The sequence below is a fragment of the Sturnus vulgaris genome, unplaced genomic scaffold (assembly GCF_052056855.1).
Source record: "Sturnus vulgaris isolate bStuVul1 unplaced genomic scaffold, bStuVul1.hap1 Scaffold_84, whole genome shotgun sequence".
Taxonomy (NCBI): Eukaryota; Metazoa; Chordata; class Aves; order Passeriformes; family Sturnidae; genus Sturnus; species Sturnus vulgaris.
Window position 1 is genome coordinate 17,882 of NW_028276728.1, and position 13,551 is coordinate 31,432.

Sequence of the window (13,551 nt, forward strand, 5' to 3'; positions counted from 1 at the left end):
GGGACACCGTGGGGACACGAGGGGACACTGGGGGGACAGGAGGGGACACTGTGAGGACAGGAGGGGACACTGTGGGGACACGAGGGGACACCGTGGGGACAGGAGGGGACACTGTGGGGATGTCCCCATGGGCTTGGTCACCTGAGGGACGTGGGGACATCGACCGGACACCAGCGGGGACCTGGGGCCACCCTCACCCGATGTCCCCAAGGCCACCAGCGACACGATGGCACCTTGGCTGTGTGTCCCCTGCTGCCACCAAGGCCCTGATGTCCCCAAGGCCACCACTGACCCGATGTCCCCAAGGCCACCATCACCCCCAGTGTCCCCTCTGGCTTTGTGTCCCCTCCTGCTGCCACCCTCACCCCGATGTCCCCAAAGCCACCGCTGTCACCCCAATGTCCCCTCCCAGTGCCACTGTTGATCCAATGTCCCCAAGGCCACCGCTGTCACCTCAGTGTCCCCTCCCGGTGTCACCCTCGCCCTGATGTCCCCAGGGCCACAATCACTGTCCCAGTGTCCCCAAGGCCACCATCACTCAGTGTCACCCTTGGCCTTGTGTCACCTCCTGGTGTCACCATCACCCAGTGTCCCCAAGGCCACCCCTGCCCCAATGTCCCCAAAGCCACGAGTGTCACCCCAATGTCCCCTCCCGGTGCCACCATCACCCAATGTCCCCAAGGCCACCATTGTCACCTCAGTGTCCCCTCCTGGTGCCACCATTGCTGTGATGTCCCCAAGGCCACCATCACTCAATGTCACCCCTGGCTTTGTGTCACCGCTCGGTGCCATTTCTCCACACTGTCCCCAAGGCCACCATTGTCACCTTGATGTCCCAAGGCCACCATTGTCACCTCAGTGTCCCCTCCTGGTGCCACCAAGGCTCTGATGTCCCCAAGGCCAGCACTGACCCAATGTCCCCAAGGCCACCAGTGTCACCCCAATGTCCCCTCCTGGTGCCACCATTGCTGTGATGTCCCCAAGGCCACCATCACCCTGATGTCACCCTTGGCTTTGTGTCACCTCCCAGTGCCACCATCACCCAATGTCCCCAAGGCCACCGCTGTCCCTTCAGTGTCATCATTGGTCTCGTGTCGTCTTCTGGTGCCACCGTGGCCTCCGTGTCCCCAAGGCCACCACTGACCCAATGTCACCTCCTGGTGTCACCATCACCCAATGTCCCCAAGGCCACCATTGTCACCTTGATGTCCCCAAGGCCACAATCGTGGACCCAGTGCCCCCAAGGCCACCATCTCTCAATGTCACCACTGGCCTTGTGTCCCCTCCTGGTGTCACCATTGCTCTGATGTCCCCAAGGCCACCATTGACCCAATGTCACCTCCCAGTGCCACCATCACCCAGTGTCCCCAGGGCCACCGCTGTCACCTCAGTGTCCCCTCCCGGTGTCACCCTCGCCCTGATGTCCCCAAGGCCACAATCACTCAGTGTCACCCCTGTCCTGGTGTCCCCATCACTCTGATGTCCCCAAAGCCACCACTGACCCGATGTCCCCTCCCAGTGTCACCATATCCCTGATGTCCCCAAGGCCACCATTGCTGTGATGTCCCCAAGGCCACCGCTGTCACCCCGATGTCCCCTCCTGGTGCCACCATCACTGAATGTCCCCAATGCCACCTTCACCCAATGTCACCCCTGGCTTTGTGTCACCTCCTGATGCCACCATCACCCAATGTCCCCAAGGCCACCATTGTCACCTCAGTGTCCCCTCCCGGTGTCACCATCGCTCCGCTGTCCCCAAAGCCACCGCTGCCACCCCGATGTCCCCAAGGCCACCATCACTCAATGTCACCCCTGGCTTTGTGTCACCGCTCGGTGCCACCATCACCCGCTGTCCCCAAGGCCACCCCTGACCCGATGTCCCCAGAGCCGCTGTCACCCTGATGTCACCCCTGGCTTTGTGTCACCGCCCAGTGCCGCCATCACGCGCTGTCCCCAAGGCCACCAGTGTCACCTTGATGTCCCAAGGCCACCATTGTCACCTCAGTGTCCCCTTCCAGTGTCACCCTCGCCCCGATGTCCCCAGGGCCACAATCACTGTCCCAGTGTCCCCAAGGCCACCATCACTCAGTGTCACCCCTGTCCTGGTGTCACCATCACTCTGATGTCCCCAAAGCCACCACTGACCGATGTCCCCTCCCAGTGTCACCATTGCTGTGATGTCCCCAAGGCCACTGCTGTCACCCCGATGTCCCCTCCTGGTGCCACCATCACTGAATGCCCCCAAGGCCACCTTCACCCAATGTCACCCCTGGCTTGGTGTCACCTCCTGATGCCACCATCACCCAATGTCCCCAGGGCCACCATTGTCACCTTGATGTCCCCAGGGCCACCATTGTCACCTCAGTGTCCCCTCCTGGTGTCACCCTCACCCCGATGTCCCCAGGGCCACCATCCCCCAGCGTCCCCTCCCCCGCTGTCCCCGTGTCCCCTCCGGTGTCCCCGCGGTGCCACCACCCCTCCCCCAATCACCACAATCCATTTCTTTCACCCGGTTTTAATTTTAATTCTAATTTTAATTTTAATTTTAATTTTAATTCTAATTTTAATTTTAATTTTAATTTTTATTTTTATTTTTAATTTTTATTCATCGTCCTCTTCGGGGACAATTTGGGGACATTTCTGTGACACTTTGGGACATTTCGGGGACATTTCGGGGACATTTTGGGGACATTTTGGGGACATTTTGGGGACATTTTGGGGACAGCTCAGCACGAGCCGGCGGCTCCTGCGGAGAGACGGGGGAGGGTCAGGGTGGCACTGTCCCCAAATGTCCCCAAATGTCCCCAAATGTCCCCAAATGTCCCCAAATGTCCCTCCCGGGTGTCCCCGGGGGGGAGGGGACACTCACCTGTCCCAGGTAGAGGTGACAGCTCCGGGGGCGGGCGGCGGCGGCTGCGGGGGGAGGGGACACCTCAATGTCCCCAAATGTCCCCAAAATGTCCCCAAAATGTCCCCGAATCCTCCCCGTGTCCCCAAAATGTCCCCAAATGTCCCCGAGGGTCTCACCTGGCCTTGCTGCGGCACTTGCACATCCCACCTGAGGGGACACAAAGGGACACAGTGACAGTGACACAGGGGACAGTGACACAGGTGACACAGGTGACACAGGTGACACAGGGGACAGTGACACAGGGGACACCGGTGACACAGGTGACAGTGACACAGGTGACAGTGACACAGGTGACACAGGTGACAGTGACACAGGGGACACACAGGTGACACAGGGGACAATGACACAGGGGACAGTGACAGAGGTGACACAGGTGACACAGGGGACACAGGTGACAGTGACACAGGGGACACACAGGTGACACAGGTGACAATGACAGGTGACACAGGAGTGCACACACAGGTGACAATGACAATGACACACACAGGTGACACAGGTGACAATGACACACAGGTGACAATGACACAGGTGACACACAGAGGTGACAATGACACAGGTGACACACAGGTGACAGGTGTGTCACTCACTGAACAGGACAATGACACAGGTGACAATGACACAGGTGACACACACAGGTGACAATGACACACAGGTGACACAGGTGACACAGGTGACAATGACAATGACACAGGTGACACACAGAGGTGACACAGGTGACAATGACACAGGTGACACAGGTGACAGGTGACAGGTGTGTCACTCACTGAACAGGACAATGACACAGGTGACAATGACACAGGTGACAATGACACAGGTGACACAGGTGACAATGACAATGACACAGGTGACACACACAGGTGACACAGGTGACAGGTGACAGGTGTGTCACTCACTGAACAGGACGATGACACAGGTGACAATGACACAGGTGGCACAGGTGACAATGACACAGGTGACACACACAGGTGACACAGGTGACAGGTGACAGGTGTGTCACTCACTGAACAGGACGATGACACACAGGTGACACAGATGACAATGACACAGGTGACACACACAGGTGACACAGGTGACAATGACACAGGTGACACAGGTGACACAGGTGACACAGGTGACAATGACAATGACACAGGTGACATTGACACAGGTGACACAGGTGACATTGACACAGGTGACAATGACAATGACACAGGTGACACACACAGGTGACACACACAGGTGACACGGGTGACAGGTGACAGGTGTGTCACTCACTGAACAGGACGATGATCCCCACCACGCTCAGCACCGCGGCCACCACGAGGCCACCAACGCGCAGGTGACACCAGTCTGGGGACAGGAGGGACAGGTGGGGACACCTGGGGACAGCTGGGACACCTGGGGACAGCTGGGACACCTGGGGACAGCTGGGGACACACCTGGGGACAGCTGGGACACCTGGGGACACCTGGGACACCTGGGGACAGCTGGGACACCTGGGACACCTGGGGACACACCTGGGGACACCTGGGGACACCTGGGGACACTTTGGGGACATTCCCAGTCCCTCCCAGTCCCTCCCAGTCCCTCCCAGTTCCCCGCACTCACCATAGTGGAAGGGACTGGCAGCATCTGGGGGGGAGGAAAGGGAGGGGTCAGAGGGACCAGAATGGACCAGTATAAACCAGTATGGACCAGAATGGACCAGTATAAACCAGTATGGACCAGAATGGACCAGTGCGGACCAGTATGGACCAGTATAAACCAGTACGGACCAGAATGGACCAGTATAAACCAGTACGGACCAGAATGGACCAGTACGGACCAGTACGGACCAGTATAAACCAGTACGGACCAGTATGGACCAGTATAACCCAGTATGGACCAGTATAAACCAGTACGGACCAGTATGGACCAGTATGGACCAGTACAGACTGGTATAACCCAGTATGGACCAGTATGGACCAGTATAAACCAGTATAAACCAGTATAGACCAGTATGGACCAGTATGGACCAGTATGGACCAGTACGGACCGGTATAACCCAGTATGGACCAGTACAGACCAGTATGGACCAGTATAAACCAGTATGGACAGTACGGACCAGTATGGACCAGTACGGACCAGTATAAACCGGTATGGACCAGTACAGACCAGTATGGAGCAGTATAAACCAGTATGGACCAGTATAAACCAGTACAGACCAGTATGGACCAGTACAGACCAGTATAAACCAGTACGGACCAGTATGGACCAGTATGGACCCTCCCTCCCAGTCTAAACCAGTATGAACTGGTACAGACCTCCTCCCCCCAGTATAAACCAGTATGAGTATTCTATCCCAGTCCCCTCCCAGTCCCTCCCAGTCTGTCCCAGTCCCCTCCCAGTTTGTCCCAGTTTGTCCCAGTCACTCACCGGGGGGATCCGCTCTGGCCAGGGACAGAACTGGGAGGGGGGAGGGGACACCAGTGAAACCAGTTTGGGGCCGGCACTGGGCCCAGTTCCTCCCAGTAATCCCCCAAATCATCCCAGTCCCTCCCAGTTCATCCCAGTTCCCCCCAAATCCCTCCCAGTTCATCCCAGTACCTACCAGTTCCCTCCCAGTTCATCCCAATTCCCTCCCAGTTCCCTTCCAATATCCCCCAGTCCCTCCCAGTCCATTCCCAGTCCATCCCAGTCCCTCCCAGTCCCTCCCAGTCCCTCCCAGTCCATTCCCAGTCCATTCCCAGTCTCTCCCAGTCCCTCCCAGTCTCTCCCAGTCCCTCCCAGTGTCTCCCAGTCCCTCCCAGTCCATTCCCAGTCCCTCCCAGTCTCTCCCAGTCCATCCCAATCCCATCCCAGTCTCTCCCAGTCCATTCCCAGTCTCTCCCAGTCCATTCCCAGTGTCTCCCAGTCCATTCCCAGTGTCTCCCAGTCTCTCCCAGTCCATTCCCAGTCCCTCCCAGTCCATCCCAGTCTCTCCCAGTCCATTCCCAGTGTCTCCCAGTCCCTCCCAGTCCATTCCCAGTCTCTCCCAGTCCATTCCCAGTCTCTCCCAGTCTCTCCCAGTCCATTCCCAGTCCATTCCCAGTCTCTCCCAGTCCATTCCCAGTCTCTCCCAGTCCATTCCCAGTGTCTCCCAGTCTCTCCCAGTCCATTCCCAGTGTCTCCCAGTACCTCCCAGTATGACCAGTGCCCCGAGCCTTTCCCGCTCCATTCCGTGACCTTTGATCCCTGCTGGGGGGGGGGAGGGGAAATTCCAGAGGGTCCCGGGGGGAGGGACTGGGGGAACTGGGACAAACTGGGACAAACTGGGAGGGGACTGGGACAGACTGGGAGGGGACTGGGGGGGGACTGGGGGAACTGGGACAGACTGGGAGGGGACTGGGACAAACTGGGAGGGGACTGGGAGGGACTGGAGAAACTGGGAGGGAATTTGGGGTTACTGGGGGGGGACTGGGGGATACTGGGACAAACTGGGAGAGGATTGGGACAGGCTGGGAGGGACTGGGGGATACTGGGAGGGGATTAGGAAGCGAGTGGGACAAACTGGGAGGGACTGGGGGATACTGGGAGGGACTGGGAGGGGACTGGGGGGGCACTGGGGGGGGATGAGTCACTGGAATTCCTGAGCAGGGCGGGACTGGGACAAACTGGGGGGAACTGGGGGGAACAGGAACGGACTGGGAGGGAACTGGGAGGGACTGGGATGAACTGGGGGGGACTGGGGGATACTGGGAGGGACTGGGAGGGGATTGGGGGGGAACTGGGAGGGACTGGGAGGGGACTGGGAGGGGACTGGGAGGGGACTGGGCTGAACTGGGGGGGACTGGGGGGGGATGAGTCACTGGGATTCCTGAGCAGGGCGGGACTGGGACAAACTGGGGGGAACTGGGAGAAACTGGGGAGGACTGGGGGGTTGCTGGGGGGTTACTGGGATGGACTGGGAGGGACTGGGGGTTACTGGGATGAACTGGGGTTTACTGGGAAGGACTGGGGGATTACTAGGGGGTTACTGGGAGGGACTGGGGGGGTTACTGGAGCGTTACTGGGACGAACTGGGAGGGACTGGGGGTTACTGGGATGGACTGGGATGGACTGGGGGGTTACTGGGAGGGACTGGGGGGGTTACTGGGATGGACTGGGAGGGACTGGGGGCCCCACTCACCTTCCCAGAGCAGCCACGAGGAACTGGAACTGGGAGGGACTGGGAGGAACTGGGGGGAACTGGGAGGGGGCGGGGCTAAGGAAGGGGCGGGGCCAAGGAAGGGGCGGGGCCAGGGTGGAGGTTTGGACTGGGAGCTACTGGGAGGGACTGGGACATACTGGGACAAACTGGGAGTACTGGGAACACGGAGGGGGGCACTGGGAGGGACTGGGACAGACTGGGAGTGATACTGGAATGGACTGGGACATACTGGGAGACACTGGGATTGCTGGGGAAGGACACTGGGCTGTACTGGGAGGGCCTGGAGGGGCACTGGGATGAACTGGGCTGTACTGGGCTGTACTGGGATGGCCTGGAGGGGCACTGGGGCTATACTGGGATGAATTGGGCTGTACTGGGAGGGCCTGGAGGAGCACTGGGATGAACTGGGCTATACTGGGATGAACTGGGAGGGCCTGGAGAGGCACTGGGGCTGCACTGGGCTGTACTGGGATGAACTGGGAGGGCCTGGAGGGGCACTGGGGCTGTACTGGGCTGTACTGGGATGAACTGGGAGGGCCTGGAGGGGCACTGGGGCTGTACTGGGATGAACTGGGAGGGCCTGGAGGGGCACTGGGGCTGTACTGGGATGAACTGGGATGAACTGGGAGGGCCTGGAGGGGCACTGGGGCTGTACTGGGCTGTACTGGGATGAACTGGGAGGGCCTGGAGGGCACTGTGGCTGTACTGGGATGAACTGGGCTGGACTGGGACGGTCTCGAGCTGTTCCCGCCGTTCCCTCCCGGCCGCCTCCCATTGGCTGACGCTCCCGCCCGTCACTGCCTGCAACCAATCAGTACCCGGGAGCAGGACCTGGGGGCGGAGCCTGGCGCCATTTTAGGCGCGTTTAGCCTACAATTCCCGTCATGCATCGCGGCCTCATAGGGGCTTAATGGAGCCGTGCCTACAGCTCCCGTCATGCCCCGCGGCCAAATAGAGCCGCGACTACAAGTCCCGTCAGGCCCCGCGCTCCCCAGAGCCCCTAATCCTCCTCCATGTGCCCCGTAGGCGCTTCCCCGACACTCCGGGACCCCCGAGTGCCCCCCCAGAGCCCACTCGGGACCCTCAAACGCCTCCTCAGACACACAAGGGCCCCAAACCGCACAGAGGCCTCCTAACGCCGCTTTCGGGACTACAGCCCCCATCATGCATCGCGGTACGCACACAACGCTATCAAAGTTGGGACTTCAGCTCCCGTCATGCCCCGCGCCCCATAGAGACTTAACCAGGCTTACATCTCCCATAATCCCCCACGGCCACAGCGCTCCTCATACAACTACAACTCCCGTCACATCCTGCCCCCAAAGAGACCCGGTAGAGCCCCGCAAATGCCCCACAGGGGCTTCCCGACCCCATGGGATCGCCCTAAGTGCCCCTGGGGAGCCACAAGTGCCCTCCCGGACCCCCAAGGGCTCCCTGTGACTTCCGGGACTACACCGCCCATAATGCCTCGCGGCGCCCATAGCGCGCCATTTTCGCTGTGTCTCTCTCTCCCGTGATGCTCCGCGGCTTCATTGAATGGCCTCAAAGCAGCGCCTCTCTCGCCCGTGATGCCCCGCGGCTCCATTGAAAGGCCTCAAAGCAGCGCCTCTATGTCCCGTGATGCCCCGCGGTCCCCCATTGAGCCCTATTATACTCGCGCCTACAACTCCCATCACCCCCCGCGGCCCAGAAAGCCCCCCCCAAATTCCCTCACCAGCTCCAAAACCAGGACAAAAAAAATCGCAATTTATTTGGACAGCAAAACTCAGAGACCCTCGACCACCCAATTCTTTAATATTTAAAATTTTCTCCCTTTAAAATCTTCCTTTCATCCTATTCCAGCTCGCCCACATTTTTATTTCGCCTCCTTCTTCCTCTTCTTTTCCTCCTCTGTGGTTGTTTTTGCGGGTGTCTCATTGCAGGGATCACTCCGAGGACGTCGCGGTCATTCCGGGGGGCTCGGGGCCATCTCGGGGTTCCGGGGTGGATTTTTGGGGGTCGCTCAGAGCAGGGGCCGACTCTTCTGTGTGAGCAAGACCCCAAAGCGGCGCTTCAGGGCCAGGCGGTGCCGGGAGAATTTATCATCGGGGGAGAAACGCGCGGGATGGGCCGAGCGTGTGGGGACCCCGTCCGGGGACACTTTCTGTGGAGGCAGCGTGTCAGAAAAACCCCAAAATCCCCCAAAATCCCCCCAGACCCCTCCCCAAATACCCTCCAAAAATCCCCAAATCCCCTAAAATGTCCCCAAATCCCGCCCGTACCCGCAGGGTGTAAACGCGCTCCCCGCGCTCGTTCTCGTAGCACTGCAGGAACATGGCGGCGGCGGCGGAACACGGCACCGGAAGTCGCCTCAGGCTCGGCAGGAAGTAGGCGGGGTTTAAACCGGAAATAGGTGAGGGAGTTGATGGGAAATGTAGTCCCGGAAGTGGGCGGGAGTCCGGATCCACCCAGGGCATCCAATGGGATCCAAGGGGGAAATTTTGGGATTAAAAAAAATAAAATTTGGGGTAAAAAGGGGAATTTTCGGCAAAAAAAAAAGAGAATTCGGGCTTTAAAAAGAGAATTTGGGACTGAAAAATAAAATTTGGGTCTAAAAAGGGGAATTTGGGGGCAAAATTGGAGAATTTGGGGTGAAAAAAGGGGGAATTTTGGGGTAAAAAAGAGGGAATTTTGGGATAAAAATGAGAATTTTGGGATCAAAAAAGGGAATTTTGGGATTAAAAATGGGAATTTGGGTCAAAAAAGGAAATTTTGGCATTAAAAATGGGAATTTGGGTGGAAAAAGGAGAATTTTGGGGTAAAAAAGGGAGGAATTTGGGTCCAAAAAAGGGAAATTTGGGATTAAAAAAATGAATTTGGGATTTAAAAAGGGAAATTTGGGGTTAAAAATGGAAATTTGGCGTAAAAAAGGAGAATTTTGGGAATAGAAAAGGGAATATTGGGGTTAAAAAATGGAATTTGGAGTAAAAAAGGGAAATTTGGGGTAAAAAATGGAGAATTTGGTGTAAAAAATGATAATTTTGGGGTAAAAAAGGGGGAATTTGGGTCCAAGAAAGGGAAATTTGGGATTAAAAAAATTAAATTTGGGATTAAAAAATGGAAATTTGGGATTAAACAAAGGAAAATTGGGATTTAAAAAAGGAGAATTTGGGGGAAAAAAAGGAAAATTTGGATGAAAAAATGGAAATTTGGGATTTAAAAATGGAATTTTGGCTAAAAAAGGGAAATTTGGGAGAAAAAAAGGGAAATTTAGGATTAAAAATGGGAATTTGGGTAGAAAAAGGAGAATTTTGGGGTTAAAAAAGAAGAATTTTGGGTAAAAAAGGGAAATTTGGGAGAAAAAAAAAGAGAATTTTTGGATAAAAAAAGGGGGAATTGGGGTCCAAAAAAGGGAAATTTGCGATTAAAAAAATTAAATTTGGGATTAAAAAGGAAAATTTTGGGTAAAAAAGGAGAATTTGGGGATTAAAAAATGGGGAATTTGGGATAAAAAGGGGAATTTGGAATTAAAAATGGGAATTTTTTGATTAAAAAAGGAGAATTTGGGGTAAAAAATGGGAATTTTGGGATTAAAATAAGGAAAATCGGATTCAAAAAAGGGAAATTTGTGAATAAAAAGGAGAATTTTGGGATTAAAAAAGGGAAAATTGGGATTGAAAGTGGAAAATTGGGATTAAAAAATGGAAATTTGGGATTAAAAAAGGAGAATTTCGACCCCCAAAAAAGGGAAATTTGGGGCTCAAAAAAGAGAATTTGGGTCCTAAAAAGGGAGAATTTGTGAGAGAAAAAGGAAAATTTGGGGTGAAAAAGGAGAATTTTGGGGTAAAAATGAGAATTTGGGAGCGAAAATTGGGAATTTGGGTCCAAAAATTCGGAATTTGGGATCAAAAATAGGAAATTTCTGACTAAAAATTGAAAATTTGGCACAAAAAATGGAGAATTTGGGGCCAAAAATTTGGAATTTCAGTTAAAAAATTGAAAATTTGGGAGCAAAAATTGGAAATTTTTGTCCAAAATTGGGAATTTGGGTCAAAAAAATGGAAAAATTGGGTTCAGGAAGGGAGAAATTGGATCAAAAATTGGGAATTTGGGATCAAAAATTGGGAATTTCTGATGAAAAATGGGAATTTGGGAGAAAAATGGAGAATTTGGGATCAAAAATTGAGAATTTGGGACCAAAAATTGGAAATTTGGATCCAAAAATGGAAGATTTTGACCCCAAAAATGTGAATTTGTGTCCAAAAATGGGAATTTGGGATGGAAAAAGGGAAAATTGGGATCCAGGAAGGGAAAATTTGGGGTAAAAAAAAGAGGAATTTGGATCTAAAAAATGGAAAAATAAAATAAAATAAAGTAAAATAGAATAGAATAAAATAAAAAGATAGATTACAATAAAATAAAGTAAAATAAAATGAAATAAAATAAAATAAATATCATAAAATGAAATAAAATAAAATAACATAAAATGAATGAAATAAAATGAAATAAAATAAAATGAAATAAAATGAAATAAAATAAGAATAAAATCAAAGAGAATAAAATAAAGTCAAATAAAATAAAATAAAACAGAATAGAATAGAATAAAATAAAATAAAGTAAAATAGAATAGAATAAAATAAAATAGAATAAAATAAAATATAATAAAATTAAAAAATAGATAACAATAAAATAAAGTAAAATAAAATAAAATAGAATAAAATAAGGTAAAATAGAATAAGATAGATTGCAATAAAATAAAGTAAAATAAAATGAAATGAAATAAAATAAAATAAAATAAAATGAAATGAAATAAAATAAAATAAAATAACAAAATAAAATAAAGTAAAATAAAATGAAATAAAATAAAATAATAAAATAATAAAATAAAATAATAGAATAAAATAAAATAAAATAAAATAAAATAAAATGTTTGGAGACCAAATGCAGGTTTGGGGATCAATAAAATTGGATTTTCAAAGGTGAAAAAAGCAAAAGGGGAAAGGAGGAAATTCCCTTTCCATGGGACGGGAATTTACAGAATGGGAATGAATTTGATAGAATGGGAATAAATTTGATAGAATGGGAATAAATTTTATATAAAGGGAATAAATTCAATAGAATGAAATTCTACATTCCTAGACCATGTTCTAGAATTCTACAGAATGAAATAATTCTGAGATCATTGAATATCATGATAAAATTCTAATTGTAATTATGGAATGATTAAATATAATGTAATGTAATATAATGTAATATAATATAATATAATATAATATAATATAATATAATATAATATAATGTAATATAATATAATATAATATAATGTAATATAATATAATGTAATATAATATAATATAATATAATATAATATAATATAATATAATATAATATAATATAATATAATATAATATAATATAAAATAATATATAATAATATACATTATATTTATAATATCTGCAGCACTATAATATTATAATATATAATATATAAAACGATATATACATATTTATATATTTTACATATAATTTATATTACATATATAATGATATAATTATATGTTCTATGATATATTATATTATATTATATTATATTATATATTTATTTTTATATATTTATATCTATTTATATATAAATAGATATATATTTTCTATATATTTAATAGAAATATATTTCTATATATATTTACATATTTTTATATCTTTTAATATATTTATATATAATATATATTTATATATAAATATATATTTTAGTATATATTTATATATATTTATTTATATATATTATATATATTCTAATAAATATATTTTTATATTTTTAATATATAGATCTATATTTTAATCTATTTTTCTATATAATATAAATAAATAATAATAAATACATAGTAATAAAATAATGCTAATAGTAAATAAGTAAGAAATAAAAATAGATTTATAAATATCTATCTATTTATGTATATCTATTCATTTCGTAGTTTTATATATGAAAATTTATATCTATCATAATATAATGTAATATAATGTAATGTAATATTATATTATATTATATTATATTATATTATATTATATTATATTATATTATATTATATTATATTATATTATATTATATTATATTATATTATATTATATTATATTATATTATATTATATTATATTATATTATATTATATTATATTACATTATATTCCATTCTATTCCATTCCATTCCATTAAATGTGAATATATCGCAATAAATGATAATTTCACCAACCGTGACTGTTACTGACATTCTCTGTCATTAAGGATCAGAATTCAGGGCTCCACATCCCGGAGGATTTTGGGGCTTTCAGGGACAAAACGAGGAGAGAAAGTTCCGGAAACTGCCCCGAATTTACAGAGAGAGCAGTGGCAACAACCGGGAATATTAATAAATTTACAACATTAATAACAACCGGGAATAGCAATAAATTTATTTACAAATCATCAATAACACAACCAGGAATATCAATAAATTTATTTACAAATCATCAATAACAGAAC

The 13,551-nt window shown here is 48.5% G+C and overlaps 2 protein-coding genes across 2 annotated transcripts; both read right to left on the minus strand.

Moving 5' to 3' along the window:
- Positions 1-2,580: 2,580 nt before the first annotated feature.
- On the minus strand, positions 2,581-7,117 carry LOC148217397 (FXYD domain-containing ion transport regulator 3-like). The gene is made up of 8 exons (XM_088158675.1): positions 7,038-7,117; positions 6,047-6,106; positions 5,306-5,335; positions 4,499-4,522; positions 4,166-4,240; positions 3,028-3,058; positions 2,870-2,913; positions 2,581-2,746 (listed from the first exon to the last, which is right to left on the minus strand). Exons 2-8 carry the CDS (start codon positions 6,084-6,086, stop codon positions 2,727-2,729), a joined length of 264 nt encoding a protein of 87 aa, XP_088014801.1. The 5' UTR covers positions 6,087-6,106; positions 7,038-7,117; the 3' UTR covers positions 2,581-2,726.
- Positions 7,118-8,782: 1,665 nt separating this feature from the next.
- NOP10 (NOP10 ribonucleoprotein) lies at positions 8,783-9,419 on the minus strand. Its single transcript, XM_014894221.2, has 2 exons — positions 9,320-9,419; positions 8,783-9,201 (listed from the first exon to the last, which is right to left on the minus strand). Exons 1-2 carry the CDS (start codon positions 9,371-9,373, stop codon positions 9,061-9,063), a joined length of 195 nt encoding a protein of 64 aa, XP_014749707.1. The 5' UTR covers positions 9,374-9,419; the 3' UTR covers positions 8,783-9,060.
- Positions 9,420-13,551: the final 4,132 nt, after the last annotated feature.